Source organism: Aotus nancymaae, unplaced genomic scaffold, assembly GCF_030222135.1.
Source record: "Aotus nancymaae isolate 86718 unplaced genomic scaffold, 86718_ANA_hifiasm-v0.15.2.pri h1tg000155l, whole genome shotgun sequence".
Taxonomy (NCBI): Eukaryota; Metazoa; Chordata; class Mammalia; order Primates; family Aotidae; genus Aotus; species Aotus nancymaae.
The window spans coordinates 315,175-336,270 of NW_026988570.1; the positions used below are offsets into that span (position 1 = coordinate 315,175).

General features: G+C 47.0%; 1 protein-coding gene across 2 annotated transcripts in view; it reads right to left on the minus strand.

Moving 5' to 3' along the window:
• Positions 1 to 310: 310 nt before the first annotated feature.
• Positions 311 to 21,096, minus strand: part of FBLN7 (fibulin 7) — a 49,343-nt gene continuing 28,557 nt past the window's right edge. The window contains exons 5-9 of one of the 2 annotated variants that reach the window (XM_012476713.2): positions 13,462 to 13,587; positions 7,424 to 7,561; positions 6,351 to 6,488; positions 4,187 to 4,325; positions 311 to 2,072 (exon numbers count right to left, since the gene is read on the minus strand). In XM_012476713.2, coding sequence (XP_012332136.2) covers positions 1,700 to 2,072; positions 4,187 to 4,325; positions 6,351 to 6,488; positions 7,424 to 7,561; positions 13,462 to 13,587 — 914 coding nt within the window. In that variant the 3' untranslated portion in view covers positions 311 to 1,699. The remainder of the gene's footprint in view (positions 2,073 to 4,186; positions 4,326 to 6,350; positions 6,489 to 7,423; positions 7,562 to 13,461; positions 13,588 to 21,096) is intronic. The other variant, XM_064371625.1, reaches the window with a different exon arrangement.

The window sequence follows — 21,096 nt, forward strand, 5'->3', positions numbered from 1 at the left end:
GGTTTGATGACGGCAGATCTTGGTGATGGAAATTGTTGCTTTAAACTGCGGTGTTTTGCATCTAAGTCATCATCATACACCAGTTTAGGGGGCACCTTCTCTAAAGACTCTTCAAACACTCCTTACCTTCTGGGACATTAGAGGCTTGTTCCCCAAACCACCCCAGTCCCCAGCCTACAGCCGTGACATCTCCCATTCAGGAACCTGGCCAGGCCCTTGGTCTCTTACACCTGGTATTGTGTATATGGGACCGGGTGGTATGCAGGCTTCTGGCCCAACATAGCTACAATTAGAAACATAAGGCTGTGGATACCATGGATAATGTTTTAATAAAGTCTTGTAACTTTAGTTTGCCGGTCCTTTTTCTGTTGTTACACAGAGATCACAGCTGAGCCCATGCGAGAAGAAAAATTTCAAAAGCAACTCTTGACTGTGTCTCACTAGAAACCATCTTGATATAGGGCTTGATCATTGAACTAGTGACACACTTCTGGCTCCATCTCATACCAGAGCAAATACAAAAAAGCTTTAAATAAAATATGTGTGATGAAATCTCACCAGTAGCTTGACATGTAATTAGATAACAAAACTTTCTTACAGCTTCACTACCTCTTAAGTTTTAGCTTGAATGATCTTCCCCACTCTACCCCACACCCCACACCCTACCCCACCCCATTCAGCTCTGGCCAATGTTTTCTCTCTTTGGTTACCTGGAGGGTGTCACCCTATGGTGAATTCATCAGAAACAAAAGGCCATGGAATCCATGACAACTCAAGCATTTCCCCAAACTCTCCACTGCCAGATATTGTCCTTACCAATCTCCCATGTGGCCAAAACAAATTTATATCGTGGAACAGTCCCAAACATCACCTCTGTGCTCTTACTCATTTATTCCAGTGTATCCAACCCAGACAGGAAGAGAGTCAGCCATCCCCTCCTAGAAGGAAGTGGGCTGTCTCATGCTCAGGGAGAAGTCAGGCGTCCAGGAGGAGCAATCGCTTTTATTTCTTCAGTTATATTACCAGGTTATGTATTTGAGATATGATTTCTCAAAGGGGAAGTAACTAAGGCAGAATCCATGCTTTTAACAATGGGTCCTTGGTCTAGAAGGATCTGTGTGGGGTTTAAGGCCCTCCTGTGGCTCTCTGATGAGAAGGCAGGCAGGCTGTCACAGAGGAAAAGGCAGATAAGGACAACATGCTGGGTCAGGGGAGGAGACGCCACTTCCTATGCCGCATGCGCAGAGGCACGACTAGACTCCGCCCCACCCCCACATGACTAGAACTGTTTCATTTATAGCAAGCCTGGCTATGAAAATGCAGTAGGGCTGACAGTCATCTGACAGACATTGCCAGCTTTTCTCTCCCCAGCCAGTTCAAACTCACAAGGCCATTTGCACAGCATTTTGGAAAGTTGCCCATCCCCTGAATAAAAAAGTTTTGAGAAAGTTAGAGCATCATCTAAGGGAAGGGCCTTAAAGCAGAACAAAAAATGTTATGGCAGCAGTTTGAATTTTCTGGCTGCCCATCTGTGCTATTCATGGGACACCGTGCAACGCCACCCTAGAAGCATGGGTGCGCTGGCGAAAGGGCAGAACAGGCGGGAGGAGGAGACGTCCACGCAGTCAGTGCCCAAAGCTGAGTCTTCAGGGAAGAGAAACGAGGTCAAATCTCCTCACCCCCGTGCCCTTGTGTACCCTTAGAAGTCATAGGGGGATACAAAGATGGTGACCTTGGACACGTGGTTGGCCTGGAAGGAGCGGTCTAGGTATTCCGACATGTCGACATCCACCTCCAGCGTCTGAGGCCCCTCCAGGGTCTGCACGAGGATCAGCTCTCCAGTCTGCCGGTCTGAGCGCTGCATCACAAAGTGGCCGCGGCTGTTCCCACCCACGATCCCAAACCGCAGGCTGTTGGGCCCAGCTCGGCCGGGGGCAGAGGCCGTGGCCATGCGGAAGAGCGTGATGGGCGTCTTCAGGTTGGAAGGCAGAGAGAGGTAATGGAAGGAGATGGTCTTGGGCAGATGGTGGCAGGGTCTGCTGTCCATGGGGCAGGGGTTTCGCTCACACTGGCTGGAGCAGAGAGGCAAAACGGAGGCGGTCAGCCTTGTGGGGGTCTCACGAGGGGCTGTTCCGACCTAGCTGCACACCTGCCTTCTTGCAGATGCCACCTAGATGACCTTTCCTAGCCACGGGTCCCTCAACCAGGAGCTTTGGAGCTGCAGGTGAGTGAATGCAGCTGGTGTTAGGCATGGCAAAGGAGGGGCTACTGCTTCTGTTCCTGCTCATGGGCACTCCCTGCGCACCTGTGTACATGTGTTTGTATGTGTATATATATGTATTTATGCTATTACTATCATTTTTACAGAAAAATAAAGCCTGAGAATATTAAATAATGATGGCAATGCTAATATTCAAACCAGAGGCCCTTTCTCCCTGTGCTGTGATCTTGCCAGTAATAGTAGGACCTCAGCAGTTAGCCAACAACGTCCTCTAATGCTGTGTTTCCCACATGGTGCACGGTGAACTCCCTAAACACAGCAGCATGTATTGTATTTTATTTTTAGACAGAGTCTCACTCTGTCACCCAGGCTGGAGTACAGTGGTGTGAACTTGGCTCTCTGCAACCTCTAGCTGTCAGGTTCGAGTGATTCTCCTGCCTCAGCCTCCTGGGTAGCTGGGATTACAGGTGCCTGCCACCACGCCCAGCTAATTTTTGTATTTTTAGTAGAGACGGGGTTTTCACCACGTTGGCCAGGCTGGTCTTGATCTCCTGACCTCATGTAATCTGCCTGCTTTGGCCTCCCAAAATGCTGGGATTATAGGCATGAGCCTCCATGCCCGGCCCACAATGTGTATTCTTATAGCAGGAAGCCCTGTTTTCCTTAATCATTTGGAAATAGGGTCTTGTGGAAATGCTTTCAATATTTCTCTATCCTGTCAAACATAAAAGACAAATGCAATCTAGTATATTTGGTGATTCTGTAGCATCATGATTTTGCAGGTCAAATATCACATCCAGCTGTTGGTTGAATGCCCCAGAGGCCATAATAGAATGGTTCCCCATCCCTTCACTGAGTGACTTCATGAGGAAGGTTCTAATGTCTTCACTCTCTCTAAAAACTGCCATGCTTCCGTGCCACTAACTCTCTTGCTTCTAATCCTCTTTAACTCAACAGCAATTCAAATAAGTTTATGAAGTAATTATCTTCATTTTGAAGACAATGTTAGGTCTTTTGTGAGCTCTTTTTGAGAGGAAAATGTATGTGCTTTGTGAGAGTTGTAGTTGTTCCCCTTAAAGGCCCATCTCCCAACTAAAAAAAAAAAAAAAAGTTCTACTTGTTGTTTGAGAGTCACAGTTACTGGCCGGGTGTGGTGGCTCACGGCTGTAATCCCAGCACTTTGGGAGGCTGAGGCAGGTATATCACCTGAGGTTAGGAGATAGAGACCGGCCTGGCCAACATGGTGAAACCCAGTCTGTACTAAAAATACAAAAATTAGCTGGGCATGGCAGCACGTGCCTATAATCCCAGCTACTTGGGAGGCTGAGACAGGAAATTTGCTTGAACTCAGGAGGCAGAGGTTGCAGTGAGCTGAGATCATACTACTCCACTCCAGCCTGGGAGACTAAGCAAGACTCTGTCTCAAACAAAACAAAATAAAACAAAAAACACAAGAGTTGCAGTTACTAGACATAGAACCTTCTAGTACTATTGGAAAAGCAGAGTGATATAATGCAGGGTGCACAGGCTATGCAGTGTAACTCAAGGGAGTCTATAGTTCCTGGCTATGTGAATGCTGTCACCTCCCAAATCCATGTGATCTATACCTGTCTCCTGGGCTGCTATGGCTTTATCAGGATAACGTCACAACAGCTTCTTCCCTCCAGTGGCCTGCCCTGGCTGTGCCATCTTGGGGTGGCTGCAACCCCATTATCCTCTATGTAGTAAGGGAGCACTTAGTACCTTACTCCCATGGAGAACTGGGTCCTTATTTCTCCAGGGCAGCAATGCATTAGATGCAACCACTAAAGGGAAATGGAAACTCAAAGAAGCCAGCCTCCCAGCCCCCTGCCTGTCATCTTTATATGGCATAACTGTACCTTCTCCCAGCAGCCTCTAGGAAGCATCCGGCCCAGCCACACTTGGAGGCCTGGGTGAGGATGTGCATGCCCTGGCAATACTCACAATGGAGACGTCTTCACGTAGCTCACATTGCCACTGCCCTCGGGGCACTCGGGGCTGACGCACTGGAAGCCTCCACCAGTGTTGATGCACGTGGTCCCCCGGGGGCACACTGGCTGCAGGCCCACACATTCATCTACATCTGAGATACCGGACATACAATGGGTGAGAATCTCCCTGACTTTTCCTCCATTTAAGACAGAACCACTGGAGAGGCCTGCAGTCTCTGTAATGCAGTGCTCCCTGCTCCCGGCACTTATTCTTAAAGCAGGAAGCCTGCCTTCCTTAACTGTGTGGAATCAAGGCCCATGGAAATACCAGGGAGTGCCCCTCCCTGGGATCCTGTCCTCCTTCACTGGGGTATGGCAAGTGGCAGGGGTGGTGGAAAGTACCAGGGGACTGTTACTGGTCACAACACTTCTCTCAGACCTATCTGCTTCTAAGCCCACCTGCCCCATTACTCTCCATGGCTATTATTTTTCATCTATCTATCTATCTATTTTTAAATTAGAATCTTTTAGAAAGTCTTCCTACCGAACCTCACCCCATGCCTAGTGCAGACACCTTGATGCCATCATTTGTATGAGTTCTCTGCTCCCTTTACAGACATCCAGAGAGTCTCCGCAGCTGGAGGCCATCCTTCTCAACCCCAAGCACCCCTAAGTGGGCCTTCATGAACACTGTGGAAGGGAGGGAGTGTGGGCGGCTATCTGGATGCCTTCTTGGGCTCCAGCTCCAGGTCACTCACTCCTCAGAGCCCTGCAGTGGGGCCCCAATGGGATGTCACTGGGGACCACCCCTCCCCTCATATTCCCGAGTCAGCCCATGGAGGAACCCTCTGCCCTCTCTTCTCCTGTTCTCCCTCAGTGGGTCAGAGCTGTTGCCTGAAGCCAGCGGGGCTCCCCTCTGTGTCCTGTTTCCATGGGGAGTGGTCCAGCTGAGGAGGTGGGCCTGTCCCCTTCCTCTTGTGAGCTATGCCTGCAGGAGCAGACCCACTCCCCCAAAGGCCCACTGCAGCATGGGGATTCGAGGGCCAAGGGTCAGGATGATCCCACTTGGCCTTCAGGCCTGAGGTGTGGGTTCTGACTCAGCCCATGTGGAAAGTCAGAGTGTCTACAGCAGTTGACATCTGTATTTTTCCTAAGTGGAGGTGGGGTGACAGGAGGCCTCCTGTTAGGCACCCAGTGTCCCTGGGACTTGGACTTGTCCTGTGGTGATGCTGGTGACTGCTGTGAGGGTTCTCAGCCTCTCTGTTCTACAACCAACCCACTCTGCACACATCCTTCCTGCCCTCTTAGGTGCCCCCCGCCCCTGCTGTAGACACTCCTTGTCAGCCTCAGAAACCTCAACCCGGTTCTCCAGGAGGCCACTGGTGATGGACAGGATTCAGCACTGGGGCAAAACCTGAGCCAGTTATTTTCCATCTGCACCCCTGTTCCCAAACCCACTCTCTGCACCTGAGAGGCTGACTGATTTTCAGCTGGGGTTGGCAAATGACAGTGACCCAGCCTTAGGAGTCCTGACCTGCCTGGATGTGGTTCTGGTGGTGGCTGTGTCCTTGACGGCCACAATCTGTCATTCGCTGATAAGCCCCCTCACTCCCTACACCCCTCAAGCCCAGGGGTAGTAACGCCCCCGACTCTTGTCCATCCCTGGGTGCTCTGCCTCCCTTGTTGTCCTCAGCTACCATCAAACAAGGCTGGTACTGCAGAGCTCGACCTCGCTAAGACATAAGTGCCTGTAAGGTGCTGCTCCTTTCAGAGGCGGACTTACAGGTGGCCACACAGGGTCATGGAGCCTCATGGGTTCCTCCAGATTACATGACATGGATGACCACCTGGCCAGTCTGCCTTTAGGTCCAGCCCTAGCTGAAGGCATTGTTGAGTGGGTGGAAGTGACCAGATCTTGAAAAAAAAAAATCCCAGTTACTCAAATAAAGTCCGAAAAGACTAGTTGCCAGGATGGTTAAGGAACTCATTTTCCTATTTATGTAGATGATGATGTGGCCTGATCTTTGAGAAGCCCTTTGGTTGGTGGCTTTTTAAAAATTGAAAGTATCTGAAACTGTGACTCTGCCAACCACCTCACTCCCGATTGCGAGGTCCTGGGGGTTCACCACAGCAGCAGGTAGCCGGGTGCAGGCGGCACTCTCTCTAGTCTCACTCACCCTCACAGCTCTTCCCGTCAGCCAGGGTTCGGTATCCGCTGGGGCAGGTGCAGCGGTAAGAGCCCGGGGTGTTCACGCAGGCGTGCATGCAAAGCCGGGGCCGCCCCTCCTGCCCGTAGAGCTCACACTCGTTCACATCTGCAGACAGAAGTGTTCACTGTGACTCCAGGAGCCACGCAGCAGGTGTTGCCAGCTGCGACCCAGAACAGTCATGCCTCAGTTCCTGGAGGCAATAGCAGCTGCAGTTAAGCGGCTGGGCCTCAGGCAGCCACCATGCCCTACCGCCAGCAGAGCACTCGCAAGAGGAGCAGGTGTGCTTTCCTTTCTCCTAAGCCGAGGGCCCAGAGGGCGAAAAGGAGTGACAGGGAGCTGACATGCTAGACCCTAGAAGGGCATCTGTCTTAGGTTGAAGACACCTGGGGAGACCCTGCAGAAGCTGGCAAATCAAGCCTATTCCCAGAAAGTAGAGAGGGATTAACAGCCCCATGTTAACTCTCTTTATCTTTGGGAATGGAATAAGAGGGTCTCCTTTCTGCTGCTGTAAAATGAGGCTATTAGCACCAACTGACCAGATCTCAGATTTGAACTCCTGCTTTGCATTGTTTGGGGAGAGAACTCTGGTAATCAGGAGAGGGCAGCAAAACTGAGCCGTCAGGAAAGCTAAGCCCAGAGGGGACCAAGGAATGATTCCCATACCCCTGCCCAGCTCTGGGCCCTCTCTACTAACACAGTGATTTAAGCTCCTCCTTGCCACCCATAGGTAAGATTCCAGCCAGGACGGAGGGGATGGAGCGGCTCAAGGCTCTCCTGAACCAAGCACGTGTGGCTTGGGCATAGGCTGGACCAGTTTCTGAGGTGGGGCGAGCTCTGATTTTCATGAATTAGCTGCATTCTAGCAATTATTATCAACACTTACCTATAATGCAAAGTGGCCAGGCCTTCTGAGACGGCGCCCAGGAAGCCACCCGTGCAGGGTGCGTCCGTGCAGGCAGGAGGGCGGTGGGTGAGAGCCCCTTCCCCGCCCCATGTCCTCCCCCTGCGGTCCCCAGTGTCCTGGCGGAGCCCGAGCCTACCCTCGCAGACGCTGTCGCCGGCGGCGCCGCTCAGGTGGAATCCGGCCTCGCAGCTGCAGTGCTGAGCCCGCTCCACCTGCGCACAGCGCGGCGCGCGGCTGAAGGCAGAGTCGCCGGCCACGCTGCCCTCGGGGGCGGCTGCGGGGAGAACACACGCTCAGTGCCGGGCCCTGGCGCACCTGCCGTCAGCCCAACCTTGGGTAGGGGCCGGGAGCAGAACCCAGACGGGGGCACAGCCCCTTCTCAAAGAGCTTACTCTGGAGTAGGGAAAGGAAAGACAAGTAATTAACCATGAAGCCCGCCGACCCGTCCAGGGCCCACCCAAAGGGAGCACAGGACAGCAAGCGCACTGGAATAGAATGGTGCATAAAAACGCAGGCCACCAAGCTGCACCCCAGAAGGACCGCTAGGCCAAGTCCACGTTTTCACTTAAAAATACTTGAACACCCTAAAATTCTAACAGTGATCACTAGAGTTTAAAACCGTGGGCCACTATTTTTTATTTCTTTTGGTGTGTGTGTATATATATTTTTTCATTTTAGGTTTGAGGACCTTTAACATGTGAAGGTTTGTTACACAGATAAACACGTATCACAGGGGATTGTTGTACACATCATCCAGGTATTAAGCTCAGTAGCTGACAGTTACCTTTTCTGCTCCTCTCTCTCCTCCCCCATTCTCCCTCAAGTAGACCTCAGTGTGTTGTTTCCTTCTTTCTGTTTGTAAATTCTTATCATTTAGCTCCCACTTATAAGTTAGAACATGCAGTATTTGGTTTTCTGTTCCTCTGTTAGTTTGCTAAGGATGGTAGCCTCCAGCTCCAACCATGTTCCCACAAAAGACACGATCCCGTTCTTTTTTATGGCTGCATAATATTACATGGTGTATATGTACCACATTTTCTTTATCCAGTCTGTCATTGACTGGCATTTAGGCTGGTTCCATGTCTTTGCTATTGTGAACAGTGCTGCAATGAATATTGGAGTGCATGTGTCTTTATGGTGAATGCTTTATATTGCTCTGGATATATACCCAGTAATAGGATTGCTGGGTCAAGTGGTAGTTATGCTTTTAACTCTTTGAGGAATCACCAATCTGCTTTCCAAAATGGTTGAACTAATTTACACTGCCACCAACAGCGTAAGGGTTCCCTTTTCTCCACAACCTCCCCAGGATCTGTTACTTTCTGACTTTTTAATAATAATCATTATGACTGGTGTGAGATAATATCTCATTGTGGTTTTGATTTGCATTTCTTTAATGATCAGTGATATGGAACTTTTTTCTCATATGCTTGTTGGTTGCATGTATGTCTTCTTTTGAGAAGTGTCTGTTCATGTACGTTGTCCACTTTTTAATGGGGTTGTTTTTCTCTTGTAAATTTAAGTTTCTTATAGATGCTGGATATTAGACCTTTGTCAGATGCATAGCTTGCAAATATTTTCCCCTATTCTATACAGTCTGTTTACTCCTTTGATAATTTCTTTTGCTGTGCAGAAGCTCTTAAGTTTAATTAGATCCCAATTGCTTTTGTTGCAATTGCTTTTGGTGTCTTTTTTTTTTTTTTTTTTTTTTTTTTTGGTGGGGAGTGTCTTGAAATCTTTGTCCATTCCTATGTCCAAGATGGTATTGCCTATGTTGTCTTCCAGGGCTTTTATAGTTTTGGGTTTTACATTTAACTCTTTAATCTATCTTGAGTTGATTTTTCTCTATGGTGTAAGAAGTGCTCCAGTCTTCTGCATATGGCTAGCCAGTTATCTCAGCACCATTTATTGAATAGGCATCTTTTCCCCATTCTTGTTGTTGTCAGCTTTGTTAAAGATCACATGGTCGTAGATGTATGGCCTTATTTTGGGGCTCTCCATTCCGTTTCATTGGTCTATGTGCCTGTTTTTGTACCAGTACCATGCTGTTTTGGTCACTGTAGCCTTGTGGTATAGTTTGAAGTTGGGTAATGTAATTCCTCCAGCTTTTTTCTTTTTTCTTGGGATTACCCTGGCTATCAGACTTTTTTTGGTTCCATATACATGTTTAAATAACTTTTTCTAGTTCTGTGAAGAATGTCTTTGATAGTTAGATAGGAATAGCATTGAATCTATAAATTATTTTGGGCAGTGTAGCCATTTTAATGATATTGATTCTTCATATCCGTAAGCATTGAATGTTTTTTCATTTGTCTGTCTTCTCTGATTTTTTTGAGCTGTGTTTTGTAATTCTCACTGTGGAGATCTTTCACATCCCTGGTTAGCTGTATTCCTAGGTATTTTATTTTTGTGTGTGGCAGTTGTGAATTGGATTGCCTTTCTGATTTGGCTCTCAGTTTGGTTGTTGGTGGTATATAGGAATGCTAGTGATTTTTCTACATTGATTTTGTGTTCTGCAACTTTGCTGAAGTTGTTTATCAGCTGAAGAAGCTTTTGGGCTGAGACTGTGGGATTTCCTAGATATAGAATCATGTTGTCTGCAAATAGAGATAATTTGACTTCCTCTCTTCCTATCTGGATGCCCTTTATTTCTTTCTCTTACCTGATTGATCTGACCGGCACTTCCAATACTATGTTGAATAGAAATGGTGAGAGAGGGCATCCCTGTCTTGCGGTTTTCAAGGGGAATGCTTCTAGCTTTTGCCCATTCAGTAGGATGTTGTTTGTGTGTTTGTCATAGATGAATCTTATTATTTTGAGATCTGTTCCTTCAATACCTAGTTTGTTGAGAGTTTTTAACATGAAGGGATGTTGAATTTTATCAAAAGCCTTTTTGCAGCTACTGAGATAATCATGTAGTTTTGCCTTCAGTTCTGTTTATGTGATGTATCACATTTATTGATTTTTATATGTTGAATCAACCCTGTATCTCAGGGAAGAAGGCTACTTGATCATAGTGGATTAGCTTTTTGATGTGCTGCTGGATTTGGTTTGCAAGTATTTTGTTAAGAATTTTTGTATCAATGTTCATCAAGGATATTGGTCCGAAGTTTCCTTTTTTTGTTGTGTCTCTGCTAGGTTTTCTTACTGAGATGATGCTGGCCTCATAGAATGAGTTGGGGAGACATCCCTCCTCCTCAATTTTTTGGAATAGTTTTTGTAGGAATGGTACCAGCTCTTCTTTGTACATCTGGTAGAATTCGGCTGTGGATCTATCAGGTCCTGGGCTTTTTTTGGTTGGTAGGCTATTTATGACCAATTCAATTTCAGAGCTCATTATTGGCCTGTTTATAGATCATTACTTTTGTTCTTTTTCTTTTCTTTCTTTTATTTTTCGTATTCCTTGTACTTTTCTAAGTATTCACATTTTTGGTTTTTACCAAGAACATAAATTTCCTTCCTTCCTTCCTTCCTTCCTTCCTTCCTTCCTTCCTTCCCCCCCCCCCCCCCCGTCTTTCTTGAGACCAAGTCTTACTGTGTTGCCCAGGCTGGAGTGCAGTGGTACAATTTCGGCTCACTGAAACCTCTGTCTCCCAGGTTCAAGCAACTCTCCTGCCTCAGCCTCCTGAGTAGCTGAGATTATAGGTGTGCATCACCACACCCTGTTTTTTTTTTTTTTTATATTTAGTAGAGATGGGTTTCACCATGTTGGTCAGGCTGGTCTCGAACTCCTAACCTCAAATAATCTGCCCAGCCTCCCAAAATACTGGGATTACAGGCATGAGTCACTGTGCCTGGCCAAATTACATTTCTAATCAGGAAAATATGTTATTTTTCTGAAAGTTCGTCAAGATCAGAGAGCTCATATGTTGAAAGAGATTCAAGAGGAATCGGTGGGAATCAAACACAAGGGGACAAATCCTGCATGATTCTACTTAGATGAGGTCCCTAGAGTAGTCAGACTCATAGAGACAAAAAGAAGAATGAATGGTGATTACCAGGGGCTGTGGTAGGGCAATGAGGAGTTGTACTGTTATGGTACAGAAGTTCAGTTTTGCAAGACAAAAATAATTCTGGAGCTGGATAGTGGTGATGGTTGCACAACAATGTGAATGTGATTAGTGCCACTGAGCTATACAGTTAAAAATGATTAAAATGGTGAATTTTATGTTATGTATATTTTATCACAATAAAAAATATGGCGAATGGATTTTTAAAAAAGGAATTGGAGGGATGCTCCTCCAGGGAGCCGGAAAGACACAGGCCAGGTGATGGGAAGGACTGTCAGGCTGGGGGACCAGCTGAGCAAGAGCCCAGGTGTGTGCTTGCTGTTCATGGAGACTGTGAGGATAGGAGCTGGCTTTGGATGTGCCTGCTTGCTTCCCCGCCTTCCCATTCCTGGGGAAGATTCTGGTCATGGGGACACTTTATAACAGGCCCCCCAGACCTGAGCAACAATTGTCTAAAGATCCCTGGGCGGGTATGGTGGTTGATGCCTGTAATCCCAGCACTTTGGGAGGGTGAGGTAGGCAGACCACTTGAGGTCAGGAGTTTGAGACCAGCCTGGCCAACATGCTGAAACCCTGTCTCTATGAAAAATACAAAAATTAGCTAGGAGTGGTGGTGAACAACTGTAATCCCAGCTACTCGGGAGGCCGAGGCAGGAGAATCACTTGAACCTGGGAGGCAGAGGTTGTAGTGAGCTGAGATGGTGCTACTGCACTCCAGCCTGGGCAACCGAGTGAGACTCCATTTCAAAAAACAAAAAAAGATCCCACAGTGGGAGGAAACCCTAAAGGGTGGGGTTTAGAACATTTAGTGACAAGGACTGGCATATTTAGGGCGAAAGGGAACCCACTTCCTTTTCCTTCTTGTTTGTAAACAAGGGGAGAGACAGCAAGGTATCCAAGAAGCCCAGTCTCTGGCCTCAGTTTCCATAGAAAGCAGTCCCAGGGACAGGAGCTGTAAGGGACTGTAAGGAGTTGACAGGAGCTGTAAGCTGTAAGGAGCTGTAAGAGGCTGTAAGGGGCTGACTCAGCTGAACTGAATCAAATTAAGGCAAATTAAGCAGCAACTCTCTTGGGGCACTATTTAAATCTGACCTTGGGCCAGGTCCAATGCCAGGATCTCAAGTATTGATAAAGATCTTATCCTTGGACACTGCACTAGCCCCAATGCCCCTTCCCACCACAGATATTTCATACAGAAGTAAAGACAAACAGACGTAACACATCAGACTTTTCTAGCAAAGGAATAGGACATCTTTGGGGCTGAATGAAATCTTGGTGGCAACATGAGTGGGAACCCCTGTCCATCTGTCACAGATTCCTTATCATTGGATTTTCTTGCCATATGCAAAACCAGCCACCGTGTGACTCCTTAGACCCTCTGGGAGGAGACATGTTGGGATTCGAGATGTGAATAATAATCATCTCAAAACCAGTCAAATGTATAGTTATCCAGCTCTCAAAATACTGCATCAATAGCTGCTGATTTTGCAGGATGTGATGGGAACACTGGAAAGAAAAGGTGGTTCTGCTGGCGGAAGAAATGCTGACCAAGCGAAGGTGGCAACAATGAAACTTCTCAAGCCGCATTCCCGATCTAGGGGATTTTTAGGTTGGGATCACTTCTTGCAGTTGTGTTTTCTAATATAAGAAGAATCATGCCGGAAGTGGGGGCTCACGCCTGTAATCTCAACACTTTGGGAGGCCAAGGCGGGCGGATCACGAGGTCAGGAGATCGAGGCCATCCTGGCTAACACGGTGAAACCCTGTTTCTACTAAAAATACAAAAAATTAGCTGGGGTATGGTGGTACATGCCTGTAATCCCAGCTACTCGGGAGACTGAGGTAGGAGAATCACTTGAACCCGGGAGGCGGAGGTTGCAGTGAGCCAAGATTGCGCCACTGCACTCCAGCCTGGGTCACAGAGTGAGACTCCGTCTCAAAAAAAAAAAAGAAGGATCAAAACTCTGGTTGCATCAAAGAGCTAAGCTCTGTCAAGTGACGACCTTAGAAAACCTGAGAGATCAACGGATGTGAAACAGAGAGGAAAAGCTACATCTTTGAGATGGGGACTGAGCACCCTGCATGTCTGCATTTTGTGATCTATGCCTAGTCCTCCTCTCCCCACAGCAGGATGCCCTCACCTAACCCCATGGTGGCTACGTACCAGTCTGGGCCTGATGCTGACAGCGGTTCCCAGTCCTTCCTGGTGGACAAATGCATCTGTACTGGCTGACTCCTTCTACACACGTTCCACCATTTTGACAAGGCTGGCTGGAGCATTCGCTGATATCTAGGAAAATAAATAATTTTCAAATATAAAGATGTGAGTTATAGGTCTAAAATAAACAAAACAAAAAACTGATGAAGGGTTAACTTCTTTTACATTGTAGAATAACTCCCATTTTCTACCTGACCTCCCCTACTCTTTCCACCCTCACCACCAGCAAGAGCTGCCAGAGGGCTGATATACAGCCCTATTGCATCTCCATTCATTAGCAGGCCCTGCACCCAGGCACACACTGCCCACCTGGGGCTCTGAATGCAGGACCTGGCCTATGACCTGGCCATACTGTACCCACAAGCACCATTTTCTAATTTGCGAAGGTGCAGCCAGGCAGAGGTGGCTATCTGTGGGCATCTGCCCACATTGCCTTTCACTCAGGCCCTCCAGCCCACAAACCCTCTCCTCCATCAGCCAGCACCTGGGAGAAACACTTTTAAACAGGAACGAAATTCAGTGCACTTATAAAGGGGAGGGGTGGCCCACTGGAATGTCCTGGGTTGGGGAAAACGAATTCTCCAAATTCCCACCCAGAAACCCTCTTGTGCTTGACCAGGTAAGAGTTTTTTTTGACACCTCCTTAATGTTGGTAAAGAGAGATGTTCCTTCTCATCTACACATTTCTGTGGAAAAGGTCTATGTAGAGAGAGATTGTTATCTTAAAAAGCTCAATAGATTTTTTTCTCTAAGTGGTAGGGTTACAGGCGATTTTTATTTGCTTGTTTATACTTTTTTGTATTATTCCATTTTCCCATAACAACCATGTATACATTTTTTAATTAGAAAAAAATGATTCTCTTAAAACCCACAGGCCACATGTTAACTGGGCATGGTGGCGTGTGCCTATGTCCCAGCTACTTGGGAGACTGAGGTGGGAGAATCGCTTGAACCTGGGAGGCAGAGGTTGCAGTGAGCAGAGATTGCCCCACTACACTCCAGCCTGGGTGACAGAACGAGAATCCATCTCAAAAACAAAAAACAAACCAAACCAACCAAACAAATATACACAAAAAAAAACCCAGGCCACATGTGCTTGTTATGAATTTCCTAAGCCCAGTTTCAGTGCATAGAAACAGACCATTTCCACCAGAGAGAAGTTTGTCAGTTCCCTGACTTGACCACATCATCTTCAGAAAGAAAACTGAAAACACCTCTTTGTTGGCATAAAAGCAGCTTTTCCTGCTGTGTCTGTCAAGAGGAAGAAACAGGTGCTTTGTTCCTAATGAGAATGACAGGCTTGTTTTGGGTGGACTGGGAGGGTCTTAGGCTTCCCTTAAGCCTCCTGGAGATTCGGAGGTCATTAAACTCTTACACAGTTTCTGTTTGTTGCAAAAAGACTCAGACCGCCCGAATGCTGCTACCCCTAGAGAAGGAGCCATTTCTGTTTCTCAGTAACCTCAGCCTGGTTGCACTGTCCCTCATACATTGTTTGCAGATGACTGGTTTCTAGGAATGCATCTGAAATGACTGTGCACAAATGCCATAGAGCTTGGGGTTCCCATTTCTATCCATTGTTCAGCTCCATCGTTGCTCACCAGCGCAGTCTGGAAGTGGGCAGATCACTAGGCCATGAAGTTGTGGGCAGAGAGCCAGAAAGTGAGAACACCAGTATCGTGCAGCTTGGCCCCACTAGGGCCAGCACTGTGGTCTCTCCTTTGCTGGCCACCGGAAGAAGGCACTGAGCCTGACCTGTACCTGGACCATGTGGATGGGGGTTGGGCATCATCGGCCCTGCAGAGAAACCCACAGGTGTCCCAGGACTGTGCACTCTGTCTCCCTCTCTGGAGCCACCCAGCGCATTCATTTCTAGACAGGCTGCATTCAGACTCTCTCTCTCTCTCTCTTTTTTTTGAGATGGAGTCTCGCTCTGTCGCCAGGCTGGAGTGCAGTGATGCTATCTCGGCTCTTATGTTGATATGCAGTCAGAGGCATCCAGTGAACTGATGTCCAGGCCTGGCAGCCCCTCTGTGTCCGGATTGAAGTACAGTTGTCATCACACCCACATGTGTCCCAGGCTGTGGCATTCAGTCAAGTGCATGGCAGACGCTGGCAAGCCAAAGCCCAGATGATAATCCTGCTTTCATCTGCTGTTTCATGAGCACTTACTGTTTCCATGAAACCTAGCTAACTATTTTATATGCATGACTGAAATTTTTTCTTTTACTTCTAATTCCTTCCTGGGTTCTGTCAACCTATTTCCAGTTTTTCATTTCTCCAGTCACCTCAGTTTTGAGTGTTTTCTCATTTTTATCTAAACTGTTCTTTCCCTGCTTTTATCTTTTAAACATTTCTTTCAGCTTGTGATACTCTAGATAAGTTTTTATCTGTTTCATGGGCATGTCTTTCCAGCATTTCTTTATTGTCTATAGAAATTTTATTCTCTTTTTTCTTACAATAATTTCTATGGGATTTGTCAAGAATCCTTTTCATTACTCATAATTAAGTGACATAAGCTTTCCCATATAGCTTTGCTAACTTCATGAGTCTGAAATTCTCACTTCTGTTGTTTTTCCAGTGTGAGCAAACACAGGGCTTCACACTTTCTCAGCTCTGCCTCCTTTGCACTTTTGTCTGGATGACCATCTCTTTCATTTGCACCTATTTTCCTTGTTGTGCCCAGTTTGGACTCTCCTTCCCTTAAAGCCTCCTTAATACTAAGACTTTGCCCTGGAAAATTTTGGAGGTTCCTATGGGGCAGGCTGTTCCAGCAACTGAAACTTCCTATTGATAAGGGGGACTTAAGGCTGGGTGTGGTGGCTCATGCCTGTAATCCCAGCACTTTGGGAGGTCAAGGCAGATGGATCACCTGAGGTCAGGAGTTCAAGACCAGATTGGCCAACATGGAGAAACTCCATCTCTACTAAAAATACAAAAAATTAGCCGGGCATGGTGATGGGCACCTGTAATCCCAGCTACACAGGAGGCTGAGACAGGAGAATTGCTTGAATCCAGGAGGAAGAGATTGCAGTGAGCTGAGACTGTGCCACTGCACTCCAGCCTGGGTATAGGTGACAGAGTGCAACTCTGTCAAAAAAAAAAAAAGAAAAGAAAAAGAAAAAGAAAAGGTGAACTCCATACCTGAGAAAACTGACCCAGAAAGGCAGGCACTGAGACAGATCCTAACCAAATGGCTCAATTTTAAAGAAACAATATATTTTGGGGGCTTTCAGGCAAAAAGACCAATATAATAGCACAATAGCATCAGTTTAAAACAGAAGACACAGAGTGACATATTTAAAATACTCAAGAAAAGAAAAACGTGAGATAGGTGTTTTATATCCAATGAAACTAACATTCAGTAAAAAAAGCTGCACACTTTTTGAAAGTGGTAATACTCAGGGAATTGTTATAACTACACAGACATCAGGATGAGGATGGCAGTGACACTCGCCGAGGCAGAAGAGATGGTATCAACCAATTCTAAGTTATGGGACTGATTTGGACCCTGATTCAAACAAAGTGTTTAAAAAATATGAGACAATTGGGGGAATTTTTACTCTAATTAGATATTGATGATATTAAGGAACTTGCTGTGTTACTCACTGGATTTTAGGTACACAAGGTCATTCTACTATTCTCTGTAGTTTTGTGTGTTTGAAACTTTCCATGGTGAGAAAATGTTTTAAGATGCTTAACTTGGCAGTATTCGTAATTATGAAAACCTTGAAACAATAGAGGGATCATTCAATAAAGCCTAGAATAGCCCTTTCAAAGAAGTGCTTCCTAATCGTGAAGAGTTATGTTTAGAAAGAAGAGGTAGTGGAGAATTGCTCATGTTAATATCTACACAGATGATACTGGATATGTGCAACTTGCATGTATGTGCTTAGATAACATACTAGAAGGAAATTCATCTTTTTTCATTCATTTAATCATTTGGTAAATCAGCCAGTCAGTTAATTACTCAGTAACTATTTATTGAGTGGCTACTATATATTTTAAAAGACAGCTCTTTCTACTCAAATCTTTTTTTTTAAAGGTCTCTGGGGAAAGGCCTCATGATATGGAAGGTGAGATGGACTAAAGCTCTGCCCTCTTCTGGCTGCAAAATGCCCTTCCAAACACTCTATCCAGCGCTGCTGGCCCTGCTTTCCACAGCCTCCCTGAGGTCTGCCTCTCCGAGCCCTTCCTGTCTCCTTTTGCTCTCCTCCTTCTCCATTTGACTTCTCAATGCCCTGCAGGTCTCTGCCTGAGCCATGTTTCTGTCTCCACCCTCTCCTTGCGGGTCCTCCTACCACTGCCCGTGGATTTCAGTACTATCTTATGCCAATAACTCCCAAGCGGGTATCTCCAACCCTTCTGCTGCCTTGGGCTCCAGATGATGTCTACCCATCTGGGGTGGAATGAATGGATCTCCACTAGGGTATCGCACAGCCATTTTGACTTAATATGTCCAAAATGGAATTCTGATCAATGACCCACACACGAGCTGCTTAAAAACAAACCACACCCATTGCTCAGTCTTCTTTATCTCTGTAAATGACACCCTGCATGCCATCATCTAAGCCTGAGTCTGGAGCCTTGATTTCTCCTCCTGGCTCACAGCCCACATGGGATGCAGCAAATTCCATCAGTTCTGTCTCTAAAAAGACTTAGAATCTCCGGTGCCACAGTCTCTCCCCTGGACTTCTGCAATAGCCACCTATGTGTTTTCCAAGCTTCCATTCTTGCCGTCTCCAATGCATTCTCTATGCAGCAGCGACACTTGTCTTAACCCTGTTTATTGTGCTTAGAACAAAAATTCCACCACCCGCAGGGCCCATGACTCCAATAACTGGCATGTGTGTCTCTCCACCTTGCCTGGCTCACTCTCAGTTCATATAATCTCCAGCAACAAGGTTCTATAATTTTGTTTTTCATTTCCTCAAATGTGCAAATTCTTCGCTTCCTTGGAGTCTTTGTTGATGTTCCTTCCTTTTCTTTTTTCTTTTTTTTTTCTTTCAAGACAGGGTCTCACTCTGTCACCCAGGCTGGAGTGCAGTGACATAATCTCGACTCACTGCAACCTCCACCTCTGGGGTTCAAGTAATTCTCCAGCCTCAGCCTCCTGAGTAACAGGGATTATAGGCACGTGCTACCATGCCTGGTTAATTTTCGTACTTTTAGTAGAGATGAGGTTTTGCCAAGTTGGCCAGGCTGGTCTCGAACTCCTGACCTCAAGTGGTCCAATCACCTTCTCCTTCCTTTTCTTTTCTTTCTTACTTTCTTTTTTTTTTTTGTTTTAGAGACAGTGCTTTGCTCTTGTCTCTTGTCACCCAGGCTGGGGTGCAATGGCCCGATTTCAGCTCACTGCAACCTCCGCCTCCCAGGTTCAAGCTATTCTCCTGCTTCAGCCTCCTGAGTAGCTGGGATTACAGTCACCCGCCATCATGCCCGGCTAACTTTTTGCATTTTTAGTAGAGATAGGGTTTCACCATGTTGGCCAGGCTGGTCTTGAACTCCTGGCCTCAAGTAATCCAGCCGCCTTGGCCTCCCAAAGTGCTGGGATTACAAGTGTGAGCCATCACGCCCAGCCCCTCCTTCCTTTTCTTAAAACAGTGTCTGCCCTAGGCTGCCCAATTACCTGCTCTTTGCCTGTCTAGATCCCGTTCCTCCTTTCATCTCAGTGACATTGTCCTCTGCTCAGAAGCCCTCAACTGCTCCATGCCCCATGCTGTTTACTGTCCCTTGTTAGGTTCTGTGTGGCCCTCACCACAAACGTCAGCTTGCTTCCCTTGATGTGTGGTTGCCTGCTTTGCTTTGCCTCCCTGCTTAGCCTGTGTGCCACAGAGGCTGGGGCCATGTCTGTGAGATTTGGGCTTGAGTCCCTAGCATCTGGCACAAGGCTTTGTGTATGGCTGGTGCTCAGTAAAAATTGGCTTAATAAAAGAATGAAGGTTAAAAATAAAGGGTGGGGACTGCTGACAAAAGATTCCTTTTCACCAGCATGATGATAAGTGACAACGGTATTTATATCTCTCAAATTCGTTTCTTTGGTTACCCACATTGTCAAAGGCACAAGAGCTTCAGCTATGCTTCCTAATTCAGAAAGCTTTTACATCTTAAAAACATGGCCTTCAGAGAAAGAAGGAGGGGTAAAAAAGGAAGATAATGGAGAAATGGAGAAAGCCAAGTGGCTGCTTTTCACTCGCATTCTGGACCCCACCTCTGCCTGCTGTTTTTTTTTTTGCTCCTGAGACAGAGTCTCGCTGTGTCACCCAGGCTGGAGTGCAGTGGCGTGATCTCTGCTCACTGCAACTTCCACCTCCCAGGTTCAAGCCATTCTCCCTGCCTCAACCTTCTGGGTAGCTGGGATTAGAGGCCCCTGCCACCACACCTGGCTAATTTTTGTATTTTTAGTAGTGGCGGGTTTCTCCATGTTGGCCAGTCTGGTCTTGAACTCCTGACCTCAAGTGATCTGCCCACCTCAGCCTCCTGAAGTGCTGGGATTACAGGCGTGAGCCACTGCGCCTGCCCTGCCTGCTTTTTTTTTAATGGAGTAATTATGTGTAATTTCCTTCCCTGCCAAGTTGGGTTCATCACCCTCTTTCCAAGCAGCTGACTGGGGCTGGAGTGCGGGACAATTATGGCAGTACTGCCAAATTTGTCGCTGGCACTGATATTTTGGGTCTTGAAATGACTTCTCTGTAATTAAGAAGATTATGTCCCCGCTGTGGTCAGAACATATGGCGACCACATGGCTGGTGGTTTGGAACATGCAGTGGGTGTGCTCAGTGGTTGTTGGTAAGTTTCTAGAGTAGGTCTCTAGATTGTTGAGTTCCAGCCTGTGTCCCGTCCACACCCTTGATGCTGTCACAATCGGTTATCAAATAGCAGTCAGGAACACTATTTCTCTCTCCTGACAGGTTTGGCTGGCACCGCTTTGAGGCTCTTGCTGGAGACAACATCCATGAATCACATCAATTCCTGCTGTGAACAGAAGTGTCAACGCAGGCACAGTCTCCACACTTAGGAGGGGCCATGGCCAGCAGCTGCTGGAGCAGCTTAGTTATAACGCATGAGTGTTTTTGTTCAATCACCACCATGGGGTCAATACCCAGGCCCCATCTATGTTTAAAGAGAAGAAAAATCTCCATCTAAGATCTCATCAGGACTGGCCATCACCTTGTTCCCCGAGTCAGTCCTTCCCAAGTTTTAGATGGCATATGCAGCCCACGTAGACATCCCCAGGGGCGCTACACCATGCAGCCCTTTGGTGTGGAGATCAGCAAAAAGGAAAAAGGGCTAGGAAGAAGGCTGCGGGGAGAGGAGAGACAAAGAACACAAGGTGCATCTGGAATGAGCCGTTAATTCCAAGGGCAAGACTCAGGAGGATACCACATTGGACCACAAGAAAGGTCAGTAAACTTGCTGGTTGCCTGGCAGGTGGGACCGTCTGCTCTGCACCGTAGTCCTCCAGGCAAAGTCTGCCCTCTGCATCTCAAGAAAGGGAAGTCTGCCCAGCAGGGTTGGGGGCTCTGATCTTTGTAAGAGTAGGCTTGACCTTCCTAAAATATCAGAGCAAGTAGCAGTGAGCAT